The 26,676-nt window shown below is 35.2% G+C and overlaps 1 protein-coding gene across 2 annotated transcripts; it reads left to right on the forward strand.

The window, feature by feature from the left end:
- The first annotated feature begins 8,443 nt into the window (after positions 1-8,443).
- LOC104224159 (tRNA (guanine(37)-N1)-methyltransferase 1) lies at positions 8,444-14,531 on the forward strand. Of its 2 annotated transcripts, XM_009775745.2 has the most exons (9): positions 8,444-9,430; positions 10,280-10,378; positions 10,826-10,945; positions 11,013-11,179; positions 11,271-11,341; positions 11,932-12,074; positions 12,614-12,725; positions 14,064-14,176; positions 14,280-14,531. In XM_009775745.2, the coding sequence occupies exons 1-9, from the start codon at positions 8,588-8,590 to the stop codon at positions 14,406-14,408; spliced, it is 1,797 nt and encodes a 598-aa protein (XP_009774047.1). In that variant the 5' UTR covers positions 8,444-8,587; the 3' UTR covers positions 14,409-14,531. The 2 variants fall into 2 exon arrangements, with proteins under 2 accessions (XP_009774047.1, XP_009774048.1); XM_009775746.2 differs by lacking the exons at positions 14,064-14,176; positions 14,280-14,531 and adding an exon at positions 13,277-13,440 and having other exon boundaries at positions 8,448-9,430.
- Positions 14,532-26,676: the final 12,145 nt, after the last annotated feature.

Consider the following 26,676-nt stretch of genomic DNA (forward strand, 5'->3'; position numbering starts at 1 on the left):
ACCCCTTGAGATATTTGTAAGCATTTTGATTGGCAGTGCCCGTGAAATACCTACGCTACTCTAGCAATGTCAGCATCACATTGGTAATTTGAAAATTGCCGGCCCGAATCTGGGGCGGGACAATTGCACTTGCATAACCTTGGTTTGGAAGCACTCGAGGAGCCACTCTTGGAGGTGGCGGGGGAGGGTATGGAATATTATCATTAGCCTGGTGGCCTCTCCTTTGTCCTTGAGGCACAATATGATCCTCATCTTCAACATTGTCATCTACTTCCTTCCCAGTCGGAAGATCTCCAAGAGGTGCATTGTTTACGTTTGCTTCCATTTTGTACTTGAAGTTGTGACACAAACAAATTAGTAACACAGAAGGAAAAAAGAACATTACACAAAACTATTTAGATAGATAGCCAAAACCGTTAGCTCCTTGACAACGACGCTAAAAAGTTGATCGTGGCCAATCCTACACTATTATAAAGTAGCAAGAGAGGTCGAAGTAGCTTTTACCCGATTAAGGTCGTGATAGATTTTCATAGGGAGCTAGATATTAGAGTCGGGTATCTATCTAAAGTGGAGTTTTGTATTTGCTCTTAATTGCACTTCTACACATTTTTTGTTTGATTTATAATTCTAATTGTATAATACTACGATGCTAAATTATGCTAAATAAAGCTAAGGTTAAACTATTGCTAGTTGTTCAAATGATTAAAAGGCACTAGGGTAGCAACTTTCGCCTAGGTGGTCAATTGACGGATTCTTGAGTCTAAAGCTAGATTGTCATATTTGGGGAGTATGATATAACCATTGAACGATTCTACTCACTCTATATCTCTCGGTAGTTCGAGTGATTTTGCCCGAATTGACTTCTCAAGACCAATCGGGTATGCAAATTTGCACAAGCAATCAAGGTTCAAGTTGGGTATTACTATCTCTAGGTTTAACCCTTTAATTGGGGCTGTCAATCTCTTGAATACGCCCAATTCCTTGTTGGACTAATTTCATAGACTTAGGATCTCTTTCTCAAGAAGAACCAAAGTTTACTAGGCATAAACTAGTGTTTGCAACCACTAATTCACAATGAAAACCCTAAATTAGCCCAAATATCAAACACCCATAGACAATCAAGCATAAAAACAAAAGACTCATCAATTACCCATACTAGGGTTGAGCCACAACCCTAGCTTATTGGTCTAGCTACTCATAATTAGAGAAGAAAACAAAGAAATAGATGAAGAAAACTCATAATAATTAATTGCTAAATTAAACTTGAAGAATGTTGAAATTAAGCTAAAATTACTCAAAATAGGTAAAAGCAACGAAGTCACGAGCGCAGCTCAGTACAAAAACTATCTGATGACCTAAAAATGGGAAAAGAATCTATTTATACTAGGCTGAAAAATTTGGATAAAAATACTCCTGCGGGGCTAGTGCGGACCGCACAAAATCGAGTGCGGCCACACTAAGGCTCTTGACTTGAATATCCAGCTTTATGAACTTGGGCAATGCGGACCGCACGAAATCAAGTGCGGTCGTGGTGGCTACTAGTGCGGTCCGCACAAAAAGGACCGCATTGACCTTCATCCTCCAAAATACCACCTCTCTGAACCTTGGTTTCGCGAGCCGCACTAAATCGAGTGCGGCCGCAATGATCCCAATGCGGACCGCACAAAACCCCTTGCGGCCACATTTCCTTTTGGCCTGAATAACAACCTCTCTGAACTTCACTTGTGCGGACCGCACATAATGGTGTGCGGCCGCACTGGCCCTGTTTGACTAAGCTTTGTCTTGTTTTGGTACTTGTGCAAGTTTCACTCCTTTTTGAGCTGGTTTTTGGCATCTTGTCACCTTGTTGATCGAACCTGCAATCAAGCACAACTTGTGAGCCTTCAGGACTATTTTGTGCACATTTCTAATCAAAACTTAAGCAAGAAGGAGTGTAAAATGCATCATATTTCCTAGTTATCACCTCCCCACTTGGGCGGGACTAAACACTGTCCCTCTTTGCACTAATGTTGCTATATTTTCTACTACTATTTACTTGCTTTTAAATCGGGTTAAGCTCTACCCTCCATTTCGCAATACTAAGCCTTGTCTTGTTACATCATATTATTGCATATTATGGGCTGAAACATCGCCAATCTGTCCAAGGTCATCATAGTCTAAAGGCACCCATCATAGTCTAAAGGCACCATCCTCATAGCCTGAAGACACCATGCCATGGCCCGAGGATATCTCAAATTTGCATATCATTATTCAAAGGCGTCATGGTTCGGAGGCACCATTTTTATGGCCCGAGAAACACATTTCATGGCCTGCGAATCCCTCATTAAACAATTTATGGCCCAGGACGTCATGGTCCAAGGACGTCATCTTTAACCGTCCGAAGACAACCTTTATTTTCCAAAGGGAATTTGCATCATGTTTAAATTTTCGCAAATACGTTTGTAGCATATTTTATCTGCAGGTAACCAGTAAGTAACCACTATCCTAGAAGGAGCAATCCCGCTCCAGTTCCCTCCAACCATCTCGAGGCTTAAACACTCACCGTAGCCGCTTCCACATCTCGTGTCCGTTCTTATAAAAATTTCATCGTCATACTCCGCAGGTGAATCCAGAACTACACATGGATTGATTCCTATAAAACCAGGGATATGTAGGCAACTCGGAAACCGGAGCTCAGCCTCTATCTCTCAAAACATCTCGTCCAGTCAAAATTGGCCATCATTTCTTTACCCGAAAATTCTTTTATCCTTCCCGGGTAAAGAGGGGCCGCTGTTGATACCCAATTTTCCCTATATATTTTCAAAATAGCATATATATATATATATATATATATATATATATATATATATAAGCATGCCCAAGGTTTTTATTATTCCATAATTTTAAGGGTTTAAATTGATTTATTTTCTCCCTTTTATCCATAAAATTCCCAATAATTATTTTCAAAATTATTGTTTTGATAATTCATCTATTGAATTTCTATATTTATGCCAAAATATGGATAAGGTAATTTTTATCTATTTTTTCAATTACAATTTAATATTTTTTAAAGCTAAATTGCATATAATTGCAATGTTAGCCCATTTTAAGATATAATTATGTTTTATATGCATAAAATTGGATCTTGTATTTTTAAATTATTATTTATATATTTTAACTCATTTTGGCACCTTAAATATTTTTCCAAAAATTATCTATTTTTTTTATAAATTAAAATAGAGGAAAACTGGCTATTTAAATCATAGCCAAATTGGCTTTCAATTATAGCCCAATCGGACCCTAATTCCCAGCCCAATTTTACAATTAAAAAACCCGACCCATACCCTATTAACCCTTATCCAAACCCGAAACCCACCTACCCATTTTATTCTTGACCGTTGATCTCCTAGATTAACGGTCCAAACAATTCCTTTCCTTTTTAATTTCCAAACAACCCAAACCCTAAGTCATTTCTCCCAATCCACCGCCTTCGAATGCTCTCTTATCTCCACTCTTCTCTCAAACCTAACCCTAGACTCCTCCACTCCCCTCCTTCTCTGGTCATCTCCGGCGACTATCCTTTTCAACCCAAACCTCCAATGGGTCTCTCATCACCCTGCTCATCATCTCTAAGGCTTTCAAGGATCCTAGGACATGTCGATTTGGACCTAGGGTTTCTGGTTCTATTACTTATGGGTTCTCCGGTGTGATTTTGGGCAAAATCACACCTTATATGTTACGATCGGTGAAGTGTCAACACGTTCTTTTGATTTTTACTTGGGTTTCTTTTTGAAACCCTAACTCTCTCCTGAACCTCTCAGATCTATGTTATTTTTCATGCTTTAAGCCTATTTCTTTCTATGATTTGCTTATTCTCGAGCTTTCTTCTGAAAGATCTTCTACTCTAAACCGTTTTTACTCCATTTGAAAAACTAGGGTTTTCGGAGTTCTTTCTATACCTGTTTCGACTGATTTCTTTGTGATTAAACCTTTTTCCCTTGTTCATCTTGACCGATTCTATGCTCTTACTGCTTTTTAACTCAACTCTGTTAAAAAGCCCTAATTTTTTTTATTAAAGATTTTCTTTACTTGTTTCTCTGAGTTGGCATGATTTCTTTATTTGTTCTGTGTGTTGTCTTGGTCTTCTTTACTTGTTTCTGTGTATTAGCTTGGTTTTCTTTACTCTGCTTCTGTATGTTAGCATGATTTTTCTTTGGTCTTGTTAATCTCGTGGTCACCATGCTTCGAATATGTTCTGCTGAAACTCTAGCCTACTTACATCACATCTACATAACTGTGTTTGCTCATCTCATATTTCTTTCCGCCTATATAATCGACCATGTTTGTTTTCTACTTCTATTTATATGTTGAGGTATGCAGAATCATGACTCCCATGATTGATTCTGATTTTCCTTAACTTTTGGTAATTGAAAGATTTTCCTTCAAAGTCCTAGAATTCTACTCGTCTGTTTGAATTAACTGATTTTATTGCCTTATTTTCCATGGTACTTTGTTTTACTTAACCTTTCCTTAACTGGGTCTTTCTGAATTTGGTCTTAATTGACCACTTTATACCTAATAAACTCTGGCTCCTTTCCTTGTTTAATTATGCACTGATTCTTCTCCCCCTATATGGTATTGAATTTTCCCGTTTGGCCTTGACCCCCTTAACTCAAGGAAGTACTTCCTTGATTCTCTGAAGTGATTGATTCTGAGTTCTCAAATTAGTATACTACTATAATTTTTTTTTACCTTATTCCACTACCTACTTTCAACTATAAATACTCTAAGTCTTTCACAAACAAGACACACACTTGGCTTTCAAAAACCCCTCTCTTACTTAAAATCTCCGTGTTATTCTACTACTATTAGCCGGCTGCAAACCATGGCTAATTATTTGTACTCCTTGGTTCTTTCATTCTGCTTACTTTTATCTTCACTGATATGTCCTAGTTTAATTTAAAATCTCAACAACAACAACATGTTTCTCTTCTTGTTTCAGTTTCTGTTATTCTTAGCCTGCTTTTACTTGTGGTTTTATTGTGAAGTTTGTAGTTAAGCATGCTAATATGAATCCCTTCCCTTTAAATCCATGCATTCCCTTGTGTGATTCAAGCATGCCTGGACAATTGTATTCTTTTACCTACTGTGTACTTACCACTTTGTGAATCCCAAGTCCCTATTCCCCTCTATGTGTTCATGACTGGTTTGTGATTATGCCAGTGTCAAACTATCTCTGAGCATGTCCATACCAGTCCTAATACGCCTACTGGGGTCATGTGTCTGCAGTCAATGTATATGTATCCCCAAACCCCCTTAACCCCTGTGTGATTACTGAGTTCATTCACTTGTTGTATGGTCCTATCCTAAAGTGTTTGAACTCTGCCAACTTCTTTTCAACAATCTCTATTATTAATTACTTTCAAAACAGACCTTTCACTCCAGTCTTTAATAAACTTCTTTCAAACATGTGTCCTGCACTTTCACTCTACTCCTAGTTATAAGTTCTGTCCCCTTGAGTATGTGTACTGCCTTGAGATTCTCTTGAGAACCCTTGGAACTCTAGCATACTGAGGCTAGCTTTCCACACTGCACTAGTTCAACGCTTGGCTATTAAGACTAGGTGTAAGTATTTCAGGGGGTCCTTGAGACCCTTAGGGAACTTTGATGCACCTAGACTTTGATTTGTCTATGGAAATGAGGTTTGAAAGACCATTGGAGGCTTTGGGTAACTGTGGCCTGATTGCAGGATCTTTATAGAATAGCTTCTTAATTTTCTATTTCACTTATGTAATTCATTTGTTGCCCTATAATGATTTGTAAACAGATATTTGGGACATTTAGTGAAAAAGGGTGGGTAGATGTATAATTTGTGGGGTAATGTGGGTAGAAAGCATGCTCTTAGGATTTTACTTTCAAATCTGCCAGCTTTATTCAATAGAAAACATGTTCATAGGGTGTGACTCTTGTTGAATCTGATCTCATTTTGCATAATAGACATCATGCCTATAGGTTTTCACTTTTAATATAATTTGCATAAGATACAAACCATGTTCATAAATCCTGCATTTGTCATGTTAGAAATCATGTTTCTAGGTTCCAAGCCATCATGTTTTTAATCAATTCAAGTATAGATATCATGCCTATAGGACATAATTCCGATTCAGTAAGTTTTTCACAGGTTACTGCAAATTGCCTAAGACCAGTAATACACCTAGATATCATGTCTATAGGGATCTAACTCGCAATTCTGTCTGGTAACTCTAATTAGCCTAATAGATCAATTGTATCTCTCCTAGTTTAGTTCTCAAAACTGGCTTTGTTAAGCAACGACATTTCCTGAAAATGGTAGTTTCAACATTGCTCTAATCTCATTAGGTATCCTGCCCATAGGTATTGAAAGGTTTATTTCGAAAACTTGTTCGTTCCTGCATTAACATAAATACCAATTCTGCATATAGGCAAGCCTTAGGGCATCTTCAAAACTTGCATTTGTCTGAAGTTGTTTCTGTCACTCAACGTCTCTAAATTCTAATGGGCTTTTAAAAAAGAGATCCTAGGCAACTAAGAGGTTGTGACTTCTGTATCTGAAAGTGGTTTATTCCTGCATAATCACTTAGAAATTCTGCTTTAGGACTTTTGATTACTAAAGACCTTACTTGTGGTTGAGTTGTGTTGCATGCATGCTTGTTTACGGAGGAAACTATGAGCCTTTAATTGCTCCATTTATGTGAAAGTCCTAAATGCTTTTCTTTGACTGTCGCCTTAGATTTTTGCCTTTAAAACCTTAGGGGTCCGTCTAGAACTGCCTATAGGTAGAGGTCCTAACTCCCTCAGGGACTATTAAGAAGGGACAGGTAGCAGCACGCAATAAAAATCAGTGACCAACACTCGCCTTGCATGACCAATAAGGGGATGGAAAGGGTAGACATGGGATATGATGATTACGCGTTAATATTACGTATAGCCCCTCGAGGAGTGTTTACCGGACATAGCGTGGAGTGATCCTATAGGATAAACAACCTAGGGCCCCTTTTTACCCCAAACCTTCTCTTTGTTTGACACTTTCCTTTATAATTTATTCAACCTTTATTTCACTACTTGTTCAAACATGTTGTACTTATTTGATTCAACTATTTGTATGGACTAATTTGTAAATATAAGTTCGGTCGGGACCCACAGTTGTGGACCAAGAGGGGTGCCTAACACCTTCCCCTCGAGGTTATCTCGAGCCCTTACCCTAATCTCTGGTAATGCAAACCAACCCAAGAGTTAATTACTCTAGGTGCCCTAACGCACCTTAATTCGTTAGGTGACTACTCTTCAAATACCCAATTCCCAAAAGGAAATGAGTCATTGCACCCCATGGAATGTCAAAACCCGGACCTCTCTCAGCGAGGAGGGAAAAAAGGGGGCGCGACAATAGGTTTACCAGTAGTACTATTAATATTCTTGTTGTGGGTTGAAAGTTACTTCCTTCTAGTTTGTTATTGTATCTGGTACTTTGCAACCACGCCCTTTGTTTTTGTAAATTGCTACTGGGATTGTTGCTATCTGATTGTTACTGGTTGATGCTACTTTTTCTTCCCTTTTACTGGATCTTGTTGCTCCCTGATGGTTACTATTTGATGCTACTTTCTCTCCTCTTTGCTTATCGCCTTTCTCCTCCCCTCCTCTTTCCTCCTTTTCTTCTCCCTTATTCTTCCTTTCCACCTTTTCTTGAGCTGAGGGTCTTTTGGAAATAGCCTTTCTACCTCTCGAGGTAGGAGTAAGGTCTGTGTACTCACTACCCTCCCCAGACCCCCACCCGTGAGATTATGCTGGGTATGTTGTTGTTGTTACTTAATGGCTAAGTCACTCTTTTCCTATAAATAGAGGGGTTCGATTCCATTATAATTGATCCCTATACTTTTCTCTGCAATACTATTATTTATTTATTTATTATTAATTTATAACAATATATCTATATTTAGTAGAATAAACATACCATTTGGCTGTTTTAAAATATGGCCTATTAGATTTCAACTTCAAACTTGAAATACATAATTTGAAATTTAAAACACATATTTTGGGAGTATAAATTTCAAATATGTAATCATCTCTTATACAAGAAAAAAAATGAATTGAATTGCCTTTTGACAAACAAATGTCTTTAATTTTATTATGATGTCCAGAAACCGGTTTGTGAAATTTTTGGAAGATTAGAAAATCTGAGTTCGAAAATATTTTTAGAAAAATTAAGTAGGCGTTTGGACATAGAATTATAATTAAAAAAATTATAAATTAAATTGAAAAATGGTATTTAAAGTTTGAAATTATATTTGAACATGCATTTACTTGAAAAGATATTACAATTTTGTGAGTGGGAAAAAAATTTATTTTCAATTTTTTTAAAAATTTGTAAAATTTCGGGGACAAACATTTTTTTTTTTAAAAAAAGAAAAAATTCTTATGGGCAAACTGGGCCTTACATCTGTCCTGCAATCCTAGCTCACTGTTGCTCTGGCTACCATTTCCATTTCCGGCGACCAAACTGTATCTTTCTCCGTTATCACCTTCCCAGAGAAAATTTCTAACCGATATACAGCCCTTTCCAACACTACACTGTATGTATGTGTTACCACGGCAAATTCAATTGATGGCTCTCTACCCGTTGCCCTCCGCCGTTATACTCAACAAAATCAATATTTCCTCAACTTCTTCTCTCCACTTCACTTGCCGCTTTTTCCCCAAACCTCTCACTCCTTCCCTCTTCTCCACCACCATCGCCGCCGCCACAACTTCGTCTTCAACACTATTTCAGCCCCATTCCTATGGCCCTTCCCTCTACAAAGGCCACAAAGTACACCAAAACACTGATAACTTTGACGAAGAGAATTTCACTCGAGTCTTCGATATAACCGCTTTACGTGTCCCTTCAGAACACTGTTTCTCCCTAGAAAGCAAATTACGGGGCCACCTCTTAAATTGGCCGCGCATTCGTAACATTGCTAGGGTTCCCGGTGACGATATTGATGACGAATTAAAAGAATTTATAGGAAACAATAATGATACTGAAACCCTAATCGCATTGGAACGAAGAATTTATGGAAAAGCTGAAGGAGATGGGGAGAAAATGTGTTCGGTGTTGTACAGAGATAAACTTGCCAGAACTTTCAATTCGACAGGATATGTGAAGTTTCAGAATTTGGCTAAGTTATCGAGGCCAAAGAAGAGTAAGAAGAAGAGAGAGGAAAAGGAGGGAAGTGGAAGACAGCGGAAAGGGTTAGGGAGAAATGAGATGGCATTGGTGGAGGTGGTTGAAGAGGAGGGGAGTGGAGATGAGGATTTGAGTGGGTTATTGGGTGATGATTTTATCAGAAGAAGAAAATGGAGTGGATCGACGAGGTTATTGCTATTGGATGAGAGGTATGCAAACAAGGGGATAGAGGAAATGCCTGAGGCCATTAAGGTTTCCGCTTTTTGTTTAGCACTATGGCATTTTATGATATGTATATGTTTTGAGTTTCATGACTGATGTCTTCTTGGTACTTGGAATTGAAATATGGATTGTTTTTGCTAAATTTTACCTTGAATTAAATTGTTCCCTTTTTATGTTGAGGCCTCATAGCTTTTGGTTCTACAAATAAAGTAGTGCAGCTGGGTATGAGTTGTATACACACCACAACTCATAAGTTCGTCTCCTAGCTGGTAAACCAAGTCTCTTATTTAGGTAGAGAAGAGTAGAGTGGCAGGCTGATTTTTTTGAAAAAACATCTTGTCTAATGTGGTTTGTTGTCAGGCACCTATTTTGTTCATGGTTGCAAATGTGAAGTATGTTATGTAGTTTGTTTTGAGCTTTTGTCTAAGAGACAAGAATGGAACGAGTGGGACTTAAAACATAGTTGGTCTGTTGTTGATATAATACATATCAAGACTGTATTGTACATTGATATACTTTTTCCCTTTTGTCATCATTGATACTCTTTCCTCTATCGTAGTGAATAGAATTAGATAGTTGGAGGGTATGAGTATGATGTAGTTTTTACCGAGAAGTCTACTAATTATATGTCTGAACAAATCATTGAAGAGCATTTGTTTTCAGGATAATTCATCTTAATCTTAATTTTGAAGTCTGAGATGCGCCAACATGTATTTAAATCATTTGGAGAAGTAGTTTGATAGTGGCCAAGGGGGATGTGGTGGTTATAGAATGCTTGTTTTACTGATTCAAAGTAGTAGTTAAAGGCTTAGATTCAAGTTTTTGCATATTTATGTAGGTTAATAGCTCCTATCTTACGAATTTGAACTATGTTTGCAGGCAGTCCTCAAAGAACAGAATGAGGAAAGTACAAGATTAAGTTTTGAAATTGTGAGATGCAAGTTGACATTATTTTACAATTATTGGCAAATGAATGAGGTATGTCCCTTAGATATTCTTGACCATCTGCCGTATTTTTTGCTATTAATATTACTTTTCTAGGATGGATATAATAATTAAAAAAAGGACGAGTATTTTTGTACAACGTTTAGCCATTTTAGTTATGTGAGGTTCATGGGTATCAACGGGTGTCTCGTAATCTACCGAACTTGAAAATGTCATAACCAGAGCCTTCATGTATAATTGGGTGGGATTGAAGGCCCTGATGCATTTGTTTTGTTCCTATTTCCTTTGGTGTGTGGGAAGTCTTTAATATGATTGGAACTGTCATGAATTTGCACAAGTTGCTGTTACATCTTACATAAATGAGGAATGTGCACCTTGTTTCCTTTGGTATGTGGGCAGTCTTTAATATGATTGAAACTGTCAGGAATTTGCACAAGTTGCTATTACATCTTACATAAACGAGGAAATTACACCTTGCAGGTCTTAGAGGTCTTGCTTCCACAAGGCATGATTGTTCCTTCAGCTTTTGAGACCATTGGGCATATTGCCCATCTAAACTTGAGAGATGAACATCTCCCATACAAGAAACTTATCGCAAAGGTACCTTATTTCTCAATAATCCACTGGCCTCTATCCTCCTTCACTTCTGTGAATCGTTTTTTACCAGGTAGTTTTGGACAAGAACAAGCCGAAGATACAAACAGTTGCCAATAAAATTGATGCCATTCACAATGACTATAGAACAATGCAGCTAGAAGTTTTGGCAGGAAACCATTCTCTCGTAACCACTGTAGTCGAGAATGGACTCTATTTTGATGTTGATTTATCAACAGTGTGAGTCTAAGTGAATAAGAATAAGTTAGGATGAAAATTTATTGTCTCCAGAATCTGATATTTTCCTATGAATTTTGTCATTTTCTGGTAGATATTGGAATTCTAGGCTGGCAACTGAAAGACAGAGGCTTCTTAGTTGCTTCACCCATGATGATGTTGTCTGTAAGTTCTCTTGAGCACTCTTACATGCATATTTGAGTTCCAGACTTGGTGGTTTCTCTACAATTGCACTTAGATTTGTTTATTTTGAATATTTTTCGTGGCCTTTCCACTACATTCCCGCACTGTTTAGTCCATGATGGTGTCAGTAGTTTTCAATTAAAAAGTCCTAAAAGAATTAGTTTACTTGAATTTTTTCTTGAATTTTAGTGATATGTATGTGACAGAACAATTAGAAATGATTTGAATAATATGCACAGACATCGATGGCCACGGTTCTAGTATTTATTAGTAGTTGGCACCTTGGAGCTATGAAATGAAAAGAGAGCATAAAATATTCTCGTCAAATTCTATAATGTCAAAATTATGGTAGAATGGATGTGCGCCTTTGAAATTGAGCACATTGTCATCGAGTTAGTCAAAGAAACTGACACTGGTTAAATAGTACCCAATCAAATGGCAATGAAGTGGTCTGCTCCACATTGATAAGTTTGCCATTTGCTTATTATCTGAATTAGTCTCTATGTAGTGCCTCTTCTAACTTGTTTTATCTTCTGGCGATCTCTCTTTTTTGCCAATTGTTAAAATCTCAGGTGATGTTTTTGCTGGGATTGGTCCCATTGCAATATCTGCTGCAAAGAAGGTCAAATATGTATACGCTAATGATTTGAACCCTTCTGCTGTTGAATATCTAGAAAGAAACTGTGTCCGTAACAAACTCGAGAGGAAGATTGAGGTACAAAATCATCCACATACAAGTCATATTTTCTGCTGTATGTCACTAACTTCTGAATGACGCATAGGATCTATATATATATATATAGCACGAAATTCTAGTTTCTTTTTTTGTTTGAAATTTTTTATTTAAAGGAATATATTTTTCCATTTCAAAAAGAAAACCTTATTTATGGAAGAATTTCAGATCTGGCGTACGAACTCAGTCATCTGCCTTTTTTTTGGTGGTCTTGATTGACAAATAAACAAGGAAAATAAATTAAAAGTGGGTCGCTTTGCTCATGCTACTTCTTTGGTTATGATGGAGTACCTTTTAGTCTTCTTACTGTTACACTTGAACTTATTATTTATGAGGCAATGCTATCACCAAAAACCAAATAATCATTGGAACTGAAAAGGTTCTTCTCCAAGACGAGTTCACTTATTTACAGCGTTGATCTTGCAGGTGTCTTCATGATTAAGATTCAACTTTTGGTTTCTTGAATTCATTTGTCCAGTGATAATTGGTGTCACAGCTTAGTTTATTCATTTATCTTGTAGATTTTTAACATGGATGGGAGGAGGTTCATTGACAGTATTTTTGCGAGTGAAAAAACTCGGGCAATTACTCAAGTAGTAATGAATTTGCCAAATGATGCTGCAGAGTTTCTTGGTACGCTGTCTTTCTGTAATGTACTCAACCTTAAAGTTTTGATAGTCGTTGGTGTTAGTTTATCCATTAAATTTTCAATTGTGAGCACCAAGGATGTGGTGTGATTTAGTTGAGAAAATGTGCCCTCTGCTTCAAGTTTATTTAATTTATTCTTACTGTAAATGCAAATATCTGCCCCTCCCCTTTTTCCTTCCCGAGACGAGAGTCTACCGGAAACAGCCTCTCTGCCTTTAAAAAGGCATGGGTAAGGTCTGCGTGCACTCTACGGTCTACTTTCTCAGATCCCACTTGTGGGGCTACACCGGGTATGTTGTTATAAATGCAAATATCCTGGATGCAGTTCCATAGTTGTCAGATTGAGAATATGACTTTTTGATATTTCAACTGCACTTCTTGTTGATTGAGCACTTGGATAGGCTCCTGGTGGCTCAGTTCTTGACCTCTTTTCCTTTCTTCTCATTTAAGTTGCTTTTTAGCATGTAAAATATCTCTATATTGCTAACAGAAATCGCCTCAATTTCTCTTCTTTTAATGAGGAAGTATCCTGCTAGTGAATTTTTTGAAGGTTTGATGTCTCCTATTACTCTGTGGTTAGAGCTTCAGCAGCATTGTTGTTCTCAGTTATCCGTTTCTCTTGGTTGGACCTATGACTTCAGAAAGCTTTTCATTGAAAGAAGAATTTGTTACTTTTTGTCGATGCTAACTTGCATGTGACTTGTAGTTGGACCGTAGAATTCCGAGTATTTACAGTAATTGTTGCAATAATGAAGCATGTGAAGCTTGCGTTTTGAAAATTATTGACAACCAAGCTTCTGGGGGCATCGAAAAAGCTTATGAAGAGCATGAGGGAGGCTCGGGATTTTCTTGAATTTATTGATACAATTATATTGCATTCTTTTGTATCCTTTTCCCTTAGTTTTGTCCATATATGTGTACTAACATGCTTATTAGGCAATAGTTTGATGGGGAAAGACACCCTGTTTCCAATGTAGTGTTGAAGTAGATCTACTGTATGACATTTCACAATTGCAAGACACGATTCTATGGATTATCCGATGGATAATTCTTTTTGAATATTTCTACTGTGCAACGATGTCAATAGCATTTCTTGTCACTAATATTGTTGCCTCTTTATGAGTTCGTTTACTCCCATATTTGATATGTATGATGCGGCATGACAGCACCTCGAGATTTTTCTCAGAAGGCAATGTGCTGCTGCATTACATTCTTTTTCTAGTTCAAGGAAGGAGATGCAGTGCCCCCCCAAAAAAACCAGACCTTCCATCCCATTTATCTAGACATATAGCCAATACATAAATGCTTTTCTCATGTTTGCAGATTCATTTAGAGGGATTTTCGGAAAGAGGAACAAGGATAGGCAATTTACCTTGCCAAGGATCCATGTTTATGGGTTTTCAAAAGCTCAGGATCCTGAATTTGACTTTCATGAGGTCTGTTGTTAGCCTGTTCGCTGTTACTTTTCATCTGACTGAACTTTTTTGGGCCAGGTATTACTGAGGGAATGCTGAATTTTTCTTCTTCATACTTGAACAGCAAATCAGGATTGCACTATCTGAGGTGGCTTTTGAGGTAGAGATGCGCAAGGTTCGCCTTGTTGCACCAGGAAAATGGATGCTGTGTGGATCATTTGTTCTACCTGAGACAGTGGCATTTTCTAAATAAACTCTCTTAGTAATTTTGTATGGGTAATTGAGCCATTTGTCAACAATTAGATGTGACAGTCCATCTCATTTTCCAGATGAGTTTTTTATTGGCGAAATACATAAACGACCCCTTTAAGTTGTACACTTGCCTAATGAACCAATTAAAAAGTGACACATGTAATTTTGATTAAAAAAAAAAAAAAACCCATCTGAACCCTTCCCACACGCTCGCCCAACCTAGTTACCTCAAAAATTAATCAAATTTGAAGGGGTTTTGGGTTTGGCATTATGCAGTAATCCATTTAGTCAGATCCCAAAACTTACCTTCTTCTTCAGCTGAAATTGCAACATATCAGCAGCAATGAAAGCTGCTAGGGTTTAGAGTTCTCAATTGCTTTTTTTCTTCGGCCGCTGGTGCCGCCGATAATGGAGGAATTCGCATTTTTACTTTCTGTTATTGCTAATTTCTAAATGTCTAATATCTTCTCCTACTAATTGAGAGAAACTTTTCAGTTAAAAAAGAAATATTTTCTTTCATTCTCACAGATCTGGTATCGACAATCCTCAATATACTTCATAGTACTTATTTCTAAAAAAAAAAAAATTTAGAATAAACTCTCAGGCATCAATAGAATCTTTCATCATATCGTCATCTTCACTGTAGAAATCAAGTTTTGGTCTTTTGGGGTGTTGATGTTTTCCTTCTTCTTCAACATCTTTTGGCGTGGGCCACACAAAATAATTTAAACTGAAAAGGAAAAAAAATGTTAATGAAATCCTCACGCGCTCAATTTGTGGTGAGACACAACTGATTTGCCATGTCAGAGTCGGGTGTTTACTTGATATATTTAATAGCCACTTGATGTGTCAAAATGGTAAAGGGGTCAGTTGAAGTGTTTGTTTGATCGTTAAAGACAACTTAAATGTGCCGTTTATGTATTTTACTTTTTGTATTTGTCAAAAGCATATATAGGAGCAAAATTTTAATGGGTAAGCCTTGCTAACTTCCCTTGTATCTTGTTCTGTGTTCTGTTTGACTTCCTAGTTCTTTGCTTGTGGCTAGGCATTAGTAGTTCAGAAGCCCTTGGCAAGTCTACTTTTTTAGTTTTTCTTTTGTTTCTTGTGGGCAATTTGCTTCTCGAGGATGGTTGACTATAAAAATAAACTGCCTTGAGAATAATAAATTGAAGTTTATGTTGACCGGTGGGGGACGCAGGACATAACATTAGCCCCATGAAATTGTTATTTCTAACATAAAAAACAGAATTTGATATTCGAAAAGTCATGAATAATACATTAAAATTATACATAATGTGACGTTCATGTTAACAACATGGGAAGCGAGAGAAGACAAGAAAGGAAAAGGTGAAGACAAGAGAGAAGTCTGTTGATATCAATCTACGTGATCATCTTATCTTTTGCTGTAAGTAGAGAAGGCTTCACGCAGGAAACAGAGAGTTTGAGGCAATGGTACTCCAAGCGCCTTGCATCCTTGTGAAAAACCAACAGTAAAGGTTCACCAACCTTTCGATTCAGAAGTATTTAAGAAAGCGTGAAACGCTATTTGAATAAACTGGCCATTTAATTTCTATATCAAAGTGTTTTGTACTCATGAACCTGTCATTACCACGCTATCTTCTTTTACCTATTATGGACACCCCTTAATTTTGTCCTTTATTTTAAACACATGCCTGCTACTCTGGTCACTGTGCAGCTATGCTAATTTTTTGTTATAACTTACAAATGCTGGAACAATTTAAACTGAAATATGTTATCAATTTTTTCTTCATCATCTTATAGCTGATTTAAACATGTCATTCTTCAGTTGTTAAAAACTGTTTGGTTTACAATGAAATAATTTAGAGATTATAAAAGTGAACGTTATAAGGTGAATCGTGATATGATATAGTTGTGTGGGAAGTTAAGAATCATCTTAATCTTTATATTGCTAATATATGTATTCGTGTTCTATCGTTAATCATCTTTAATTTCTCATGCGCCGTCGTCGGTCCTTGTCACACACAACTGTGTCTGTCCTGAGTCTTCACCAACGAAATATGGCCACATCAACTCCATGGACTTCCATTTTCCTGTTTTTGGTTCATCAGCTTTCTAGGTTTCCAGTCAATAAATGAGGAAATCTCATCATTTAGCTCAACAGAATCTGAGTTGAGTGAGTTCGCAAGGGGACCACAGCACGTAGGGGTCGTTTGGTAGGGTGCATAAAAATAGTGCTGAATATGGTGTATTAGTAATGCTGGTATTAGTTATGCTGACATATTTCTTATCCATTGTTTGGTTTGATGTATTAAAGCATTGCACAATTTCTAAAAGAATTGCTTGTTTACAAAAATACCCTCAAAACTAGTCCATCACTCAAACTTTTTGAAAGAAACATATGTTGAGAAATATTTTTATATGAAAAAGTTTTAAAAAATTATTTGATTTGTCTACCTATATTGTAAAATATAACTAAATATTTATTTATAAAAAAGGAAATATGCTAAGTATTTATTTATTTACTAGATATACAATTTTATTTCTCACTATTTGAATTATTTTAAACTTGCATTAATATAATAACTAGCATATTTTAATCAAGCATAAATTTTGAAGGACAATTTTGTCTTTAACTAAGCTAATACATGCATTAAAATCCATTGCATTGCTAATACCATGGTTTTCTATGCATTAGTTATGCATAGGATAATACCAAATAAGATGTATAACTAATGCTTGTATAACTAATGCATAAGTTTAAAATATCTACCAAACAAGGTATTATTAATACACAAAGCTAATGCAAACATTATTTTATGTAATGCATCCTACCAAACGACCCGTAATATACTGATTGTCCCTACTCTTCAGCCTTGATCCCCCTCTTTATCTAGATTTATTAACACCTCGCTAGTCGCTAGTGTCCTCAATTAACCTATAAGTACATGATATTTGGTTTTTATCTACGATTTATATTAACCACGGTTAATTGATGTGTATTCTTATATTAATTCATTACGTAACTAAGATAGGATAATTTGATTTGGTTACATACAAGAAAACAGAGTTTTTATTTATTATTTTTTATCTAGTGGGGTGGCAATGTGGTATATCAGATCTTATTAGTACGAGGGAAAAAATGTTGGATGGATTTTGTACGGCTAAGGAAAGGCGATGTGAAGGGAATATGGGAAAATGGTGTTGAGGTTTAGGCGCGTGCAAGTGGGCCCCACCTACGACATCGGAGCGTGAAGATAGGATACCAACGACCTTTTGGGGTGTAGTGTGTATACTTGGGGGTCCTTTGGTAGAGTTTATAATAATAATGTTGATTACGGTGTATTAGTAATGTTGGTATTAATTAAGCTCGCATTAGTTATGCTTAGTTATGCTGACATATTTTTTATCTATTGTTTGGTTTGATGTATTAAAACATTGTACAATTTCTAAAAGAATTGTTTGTTTATAAAAAATACCCTCATAACCAGTCCATCACTTTATTCTTTTCAAAGAAACATTTTGAGGAATGTAATTAAATGAAAAAGATTTTAAAAAAATATTTGATTTGTCTAACTATATTGTCGTATAGAATTGAATATTTATTTATAAAAAAGAAAATATGCTAAGTATTTATTTATTTACTAGGAATATAATTTTATTACTCACTTTCTTGGATTATTTCAAAATTGAATTAATATAATAGTATATTTTAATCAAGCATAAATTTTAAAGGACAATTTTACCTTTAACTAAGCTAATGCATGCATTAAAACTCATTGCATTTTTAATACTATGGTTTCTTATGCATTAGTTATACATAAAATAATATCAAATAATATGTTTAAATAATACTTGCGTAATTAATGCATATATTCAAAAAATTATCAAATAAGGTATTATTAATATCCAAAGCTAATGCATGCATTATTTTATCCAATTCATCCAACTAAACGACCATATATAAGAAAGAGCAGACATGGCCGATTTTGGAGGTTCTGAGAGGCAGATTGCCCCTCTGCATGGAATATAATCATTGGGATCTGTGCATAAAAAGCCTTGACCCATCTCATGCAATCCTTCCTTATATTCCCATTTTTCTTTTCTGTTTCTTTTTTCCTATTATGTTAAAGATTAATTTACATAAGAAATAAGATATCCTAGTCACAACATTGTTGATATGAAATATATTAAAATAGAAGCTTGTTTTAAAAGTAAAGATGATATTGATACAGAATAAAATTCAAAAAGTTTAGAATGGTTTAGGATAACTAAAAATTGTTATGAACGTGACTTTTAAAAAAGTAACGGATCAAATCGAATCATTGCCCCCTAAGTTGTGTGGGTAAAGTGGTGGGGGAGCTATAATTTCATTATTTGGCTTCTAATTATAGATTATTCTCTTCTAGTGTCAATTACATTTGGACTACTTACATTTCCCTCTTCTTTCTTTAGAAAATTAATTGAAGAGGCGCCTGAGTCGTCCACTCCCTCCCTTGTACTTTTGATGTGCACTGTCAGATACTCTCTACATTACTATATTTCATAGTATCAGTTTTGAAATACTAGGGCCCCTGTGGGAATTTTACTTTTTAACACAAGGACAACATTATTTAATTGTTTGTTTCTTGTGCTGCGTACTGCTTGTACAGCATGAAGTGAGGGAAGTCAGGGTTTTCTGCATGCATTTCCATTTACGATCAAGGAATCAATGACAATTCTCTAAACCTAGCCTCAGCTTACTTTATATCATCACATTTGCTTTTGTTGCTGCTCTTAATTATTGCCAGTCCACTATTTAATTTTCAAAAAAATAAATCCCAACCTTCAGAAGATTACGAAAATGCTCTCATTAATTAGGAAGAAAAGCTCTTAATTACGAGTTTAGCCATATATATACAATTTGTTGTTAAGAAAAAAGGAAAATAAATAATTTAAATAGTGTGTATATATATATATATATATATATATATATATATATATATATATATATATATATATATATATATCCTAGTTCCTCTTTGTTAAGTACTTCTAGTGTGTTCTTTTTCATCTTCAAGCAATGATTTGTTACTAATTTTGGATAGAGTAGCCAGTAGCCAATATGGCTACCCAAATATTCTTGAGTACGGAACCAAAATGTAGTTATTTTGGACAAGTAGCACCTTAATAGGTGTAAAAAAAAGATGACATTTTATATATAGTGCCCAAATACTGGGCGCTATACATTAACATTAACTGTGTTGTTAATGTATAGTGCCCAGTATTTGGGCGCTACACATAGAAAACTGACACTAACAGGTATAACGCCCAAATACTAGACGCTATACATAAAACTTTATATATATCGTCCAGTATTTGGGCGTTATACACCTTTTTTCCCGGCCCCACCAATAATTTCTGACTTCAGTAATTCAAAAGCGTATAGTGCCCACTTTTTGGGCGCTATATATATAAAAAAAATAAAATTCCCGGCTACCCATTTCCTATATAAAGAGGTTAGGATTGTATAGAAATTCATTCAAAAGGTGCATAGCGTAGAAATTTCCCGGCTAACCATTTTCATACTCTTGTTGAAACGTTTATTGTTGTAAAAAACATTTTTTTCATTATGTCTGAAGAGCGTAGAATAAGAGTTTCATTATATTGGGGGGGGGGTGAGGTTGTGATGGAGAATAACTCTGTGGGCTACAATATACCTGCTCAGTGTCATGTTAAATTGCCACTTACAATGGAGTACGATAAATTGATATCGTTGTTATGCAAAAAATGAGTGTGAGGAAACGTTCAGTGATACTTAGAGTAACCGGAAGATATCTGTATTCCATCACTTTGCAAGGGGTTGCTTTTTACTCGGAGTTTAACATTGATGATGATGAAACTTTGAGTGATTTTCTGAGGACTCCGGATGAATGCTGGGAATTTCTTGTAATCACAATGTTGGAGATGTACGTGAAGGTCGAAGACGTTCCAAAAAACGAGGTTGTGCGTAGTAGAGATAACCCCTAGTTATCGGGTGGTTATTCTGGAGCAGTTTTTGCCGGACAGGTTCCGGATGAAAGAGTTTTCCTTGATTTCAGCGTGAAAGTAATTTATACCCTGCTTTCCATAATTCACAAGACAAGTGGTAAACTTCAATTTTTATTTGTGTTAATTATGTATATTTTTGGTGTATTGAATTTGTATTAACGCTCATATATTTAATAGGGGGTACCGACCGGATATGAATTTTACAAGTGGCTCATCCGGTAGTCATCACCTAATTGAAAACGTCCATCATGGAATTTCATCACATTACGACTTGTAAGTGAAGTGATATAGCCATATGGAAAGCATTTATTAATTCAGTAGCTTATATTTTTGTTGGTTGTGCAGTAAAAACGAGCAAGTTGAACCACCCGTACTCACTCAATTGCCTGAAAATGACGTATTACATCGGAATCTGGAAGATGCACAGAGTGAGAAACAGAACAGTGATTACGATAACAATGCCGATGAATCCGGAGACGAGACACCCTTTCCTCGTGAGGATGGTGATGCACAGGATGACGAGGAAATGCGCATGATGAGTTTCGGGCTCTATATTTTGAGGCCCACTGGCACCAAATTAACATTAGTAATTATATGTGTTGATATAATTATTAACTTAATTGTACAAAGTTTGCATTTTCAACTACCAGTATAAGATACTTAAACAAAAGGAATTCTAAGCTAAAATACTACACATTACTACGCTACAAGGCTCTAAATTTTACTACGCTAAAAGGGTCTACATTTTACTACGCTAAAAAGGTCTAGATTTTACTACGCTAAAAAATAATCTAAACTAAACATAAACAACAAATAAATTTAATTGCAAATAAAACACAAAACGACATGAAAACACATATATATAAATCAGGATATTAACAGACAAATTTATTTGACAAATTTATATTTTTTTATAAAACACTAATATTAAATCCGGATAAATTTAACATACTAGTTTCGAAAAAAAAACATAAACCGAAATATTACACATACAAATCAAATAATATGCATTATTATAAAAGTTTCAACTTAAAATAAACTGAAATACCTCGATTTAGAATTTTCGGAAAGTAAATAGATTGAAATTTTGACTACGGAAGTGTGAATCAACAATAATACGAAGCTCTACTCGAATGTGGGACCTACGTTCTTCACCTTTTATGTGACGGGGGACCCAATTTTTTTTTTAAAATAGTGGGGCAGCGGGTATGGGAGTGGGGGACCAAGAAGAAGAAGATATAAAATATTGAGGAAGAAGAAACAGAATGGTCGTCTTGAAGAAGACGACTCGTTTTTTTTAAAAATGATATAGCGCCGGGTATTTGGGCGCTATACCTGTTAGTGTCAGCAATCTATGTATAACGCCCAAATACTGGGTGCTATACATTAACGACACAATTAACGTTACTGTATATCGCCCAATATTTGGGCGCTATATATAAAAATATCATCTTTTTCTTTACACCTATTAAGGTGCTACTTGTCCAAAAGAATCACATTTTGGTTCCAGACTCAATATGAGTACGGAACGGGGGACCCCAAGACCAACTACTAATGTAGTGATGTTGATCAAAAAGGTCTTTTTCTAAACTTTTCTCCACACATGAGAACATATCTTTTTTCGAAGATATAATATTGGAATTTCAACCTAGCTAGGGACCAGAACTGTTAGTTCAGACTAAAACAATATTTTAAGCATAGGTTCATATTTGAGAACTAACTTTTTGGAAAAATGCAAATTATAGTTGCACATAGTGGTGAAAAACGTGTGGGTCGGGTCGGATATGGACGGATCGAAAATGGGTAATGCAAAAATAGATAAATTATTCGACGCTACCCATATTTAATACAACAACAAGCTAGTAAAAATCCCACAAATGAGGTTTGAGGAGGGTAAAGTGTACGCAGACCTTACCCCTAACCCATGGAGTCGAGAGGCTGTTTTCGAAAGATTCTTGGCTCAGAAAGAAGAAAAGAAACAATAGACAATAGATCAGTAACATCAACAGAAGCCAGAAAAATAAAATAATATCATAATCGTAAGAAATAGAAAATAAATGTAAAAGCAGTAACAGTAACCAATACTAATGCCATATAGGAAAAGGTGTGGCAGCTACATAAATCATTAACAACCCAAGGCGAAACATAATCAGCCTAGTCCCGCCCCCAGAAACAAAGTAGAAAAACGCTCGACTCCCTCATAACCTACAACCCTAATGCTCGACCTCCACACCTTCCTATCCAGAGCCATGTCCTCGGAAATCTGAAGTCGCGCCATGTCCTGCCTGATCACCTCACCCCAATACTTCTTAGGCCTCCCTCTACCTCTCCTCATACCTGCCAATGTCAACTGCTCACACCTCCTAATTGGGGCATATATACTTCTCCTACGCACGTGCCCAAATAATCTAAGTCTTGTTTCCCGCATCTTGTCGTCCGTGGAAGCCACACTCACCTTCTCCCAAATATCTTTGTTCCTAATCTTATCCAGCCTAGTGTGCCCGCACATCTATCTCAACATCCTCCTTTCTTCCATTTTCATCTTCTGGGTATGACAATTTTTGACTGCCCAACATTCTGCCCCATACAACATGGCAGGTCTAACCACCGCTCTATAAAACTTGTCTTTAAGCTTCGATGGCACTTTCTTGTCACACATGACTCCAGATGCTACCCTCCATTTCTTCCACCCCACTCCTATACGGTGCGAGACATCCTCATCAATCTCCCCATCCGCCTGGATAATAGACCCAAGGTACTTGCACTACAACAAGTGTGGTATTTAGCTACGACACAAAATTCGTCATCGATTATTCATTTTTCGTGACAAAAATTACATTTTGTCTTTAAATACGTGAGCTACTTACTTTTAATGACGAAACATAAAATTTCGTGGTAAAAGTTGCGTCCACAAAAGTTTCCCACAAAAAAATGAGTTGGCGCCATTTATTACGTAATATTAGCCACAAAAATAAAATTATTCGTGACAATCAGTTTCGTCACCAATGTTGCACACAATTTATGACGAAATTTTTTTGTCTTATAATTAGCTAAGCTTTGGATACGAAAAGGTTTCGTCACAAAAAATGTATTGCCAAATAGCGACAATTCAAAATTTGTAATTAAATGATGTCATCTTTAGCCATAAAATTGTATACTTTTTTGTGACCTTACTTTTTGTCACTAAAAGTATAAACAATTAGTGACAATCATTTTTGTTCTCTCTAATCAACCTGCAACTTAGTGACAACAAAGTTTTGTCAAAAAATATACAATTTTTATACCGACGACTTAAAATTTGTAGTTGAATAATACGACTAATACAAAGTAGATTCATAACTAAATAATAAAAAATTAAAAAAAACCTAATATAAGTTGGAGTTGTGATCCTATAGAGAGTAATTATACAGAGCTTGCAAGCCTGGGCTTTGCAGCTGTGCTGAATGTTTTGAGGATTTTTGATGAACTATTTACTAGCAAAGTGAAAATTGATATAAACTATAATTGAAAGCACTAATGAAAGAAATTGATCGAGTAGGATTTCAAATATATAATATGAGAAGGCAGTAAGACAACTAATCCCTCCATGTTCCTTGCTAATTATTACCCAATTGACTGCCTAAAATATTTAATTAGATATTATAGTATCATTCAAATTTATACATTGATATTTCCAAATATCTAATGAGCCTACGTTAATTATGCTTTTCTAAACTCAATGAGATGCATTAAGACCAATTTATAACCCACAAAGGAATATATATTCTTATAATTGAAAAAAGAAAGGAACAATTTATCCTCCATTATTCTTGTTAATTATATTATCGCCCAATTGATTGCTTAAATTATTTAGTTAGCTATTATGCTGTCAAATTAAATTGTATATATATTGATATTTTCCAATATCTAATGAGCATATGTTAATTAAACTTCTAAAATCATAAGATGCATTAAGACCAACTGACAAACCATACGGGGAAATTTAGGGATTCTTAGAATTAAAGAAAGAGAAATAGACATTTTCGGGGAAACATATGTCTTTCAAAACTTTTAATTGAAATAACAAGAAATATCCTTTTTAAGCTATATCAATTACTAGTAATAAAAATTTTTGCGTTTGAACTTTAGTTTTTCTTTACTCTACCATGCATCTTCTTCAACAAATCTATTGTTGCATCCCAGTGAGACTGTTAGATTGTTAACTCATCTCCTTTGTATTATATATTCCCCTACTGTTGTTAACGTTATCCTACTTTCTCGTAGTTCCTTAAATTGCTGAACAAAGCAGCATCTAGAATTCAATTGGATGCAACATTATGCTAATGAGGAGCTATGTTCTCTAACTTCAATCAAGGTATGTTCTCACTTCACAATACTTACTCTGTTGCTTCATAACAAATGCAACATGTATTCAGATGGAGAATATTTTTTCTTGAATTTGGTTCCTCTAGAAACTTCAACCACTGCTCTAGGGTATTTTTCAATTCTTTTGTGTAAAAGATAATACAAGTTGTATGTCATGGTTACAAAATTTATGGTCTGGTTAGTTTCTAAAAATTTTCTCTCTAGTATTTCATGTCACAAATTTTGATACTATTGGAAATGTAACTAGTTATTTTGAAAAATATGATAAATTTAAAATGGAGCATATTTTATATGATTACAATATAATGATGCTTGCTTGTTTCTCAATTGAGGATTTGTGTCTCTATATTTTTTGATTGGTACAGAGGATGTTTTTGGATTATAGATATGACAATTCTCTTTTTGTTGTTGTTTAAGCATTATCGCCATTGTGAAATTTTGGCACATTTCAGTTTCAACTAAATGAAGGTTGTTTTATGTAAGAGCAACATCCTATCTTTAAAATAATTAGATGCTCTTGTAATGTTACCATTTTCAAAAGAATAATTAGGTGTTCTTGTTGTTAGCAAGCTTAGATTAGTAACACCAATATATAAGCACTAAGTAAACTCATTAAGTAGCCTTGTTAGCTTATCTCAAACTAATGCTAATATTTGATGGTTACATGAAACTATGTTAGTGAAGTCTTAAGATCTTGTTGAATTGTTTATCAACATCCAGTTTCCATTGTATGTGCTACCTTTTTCTTTTGCATTTGATTGATTTGATAAATTATAATTTGATTACTATTAGAATTTTCTAATTTCTTTCTCTCTTTTGATCCTTTGTAATTTTTTTTAATATAGGAAGGATAAAGTTCTCCAACAACATGAATCAAACTCAACCACATACTAGGAGGAGTTTGAAGGCAAAGGAATAATTTGGAGACATTTTATGTTATTTTTGGGTCATGTATATATTCAAAGAAAATGTATTGTAATGTATATTAGAATACCTTATGTTGTTTGACTTTTTAGCAATGAAAAGTTCTTATATATTTTTATTGCTTGTAACTGCCTTATTGACTATAAATTACCTTTGTATTTTATAACAACGGTAATTGTCATTAATCATGATAATTTATAGTGACAATTTTATTTTGTCATTAAAAGCAATGTTTTTAGTGATGAAATGATTGTGTTAGCTACAAAATTGTAAGCCAATTTTATTAAAGCAAATTTGTCACTAATTTTTATATTTAGGGACAAATTACTCCTTTTTTGTATATAATATGTAGTTTTTAGTGATGAAATTACATTTGTTCAACTACGAAATACATATAACTTTAGAGACAAATAATATTATCACTAATTAAACTAAATAGTTAGTGATAAGGTATTTTCGTCGCTATTAATGACCTCTTTAGTGACCAAAACGTACTATCAACTACAATTTTTTTGTACTTTTTTGACAAATAAGTTCGTCACAAATACTATACATTTGGGGACGAAAATCAATTTCGTAGTTAATATAAATTTATTTAGTGACAAATCACTAAATTGTCTTTGTATACCTTTAGTGACACGCTTTTAAGGACGAATGATTGACGAATTTTTTTCGTCAAAAAAAGTTTTTGTGACGAAATATGAATTTTAGGTGGCAAAATAATTTGTCACTAATAATCGGATTTGTTGTAGTGTTAAAACTTCCTCTATTGGGGATGACTTGTGAGTCAAGCCTCACATCCAAGACCGAACTTACACTCCAAATATTCTATTTTAGTCCTACTCAATTTGAAACCTTTAGACTCTAGGGTATGTATCTAAACCTCCAGCCTCTCATTAACACCGCATCGCGTCTCATCAATCAGAACTAAATCATTAGCGAACAACATACAGCATGTCATCTTCCCTTGA

The sequence above is a fragment of the Nicotiana sylvestris genome, chromosome 6 (genome assembly GCF_000393655.2).
Source record: "Nicotiana sylvestris chromosome 6, ASM39365v2, whole genome shotgun sequence".
NCBI lineage: Eukaryota > Viridiplantae > Streptophyta > Magnoliopsida > Solanales > Solanaceae > Nicotiana > Nicotiana sylvestris.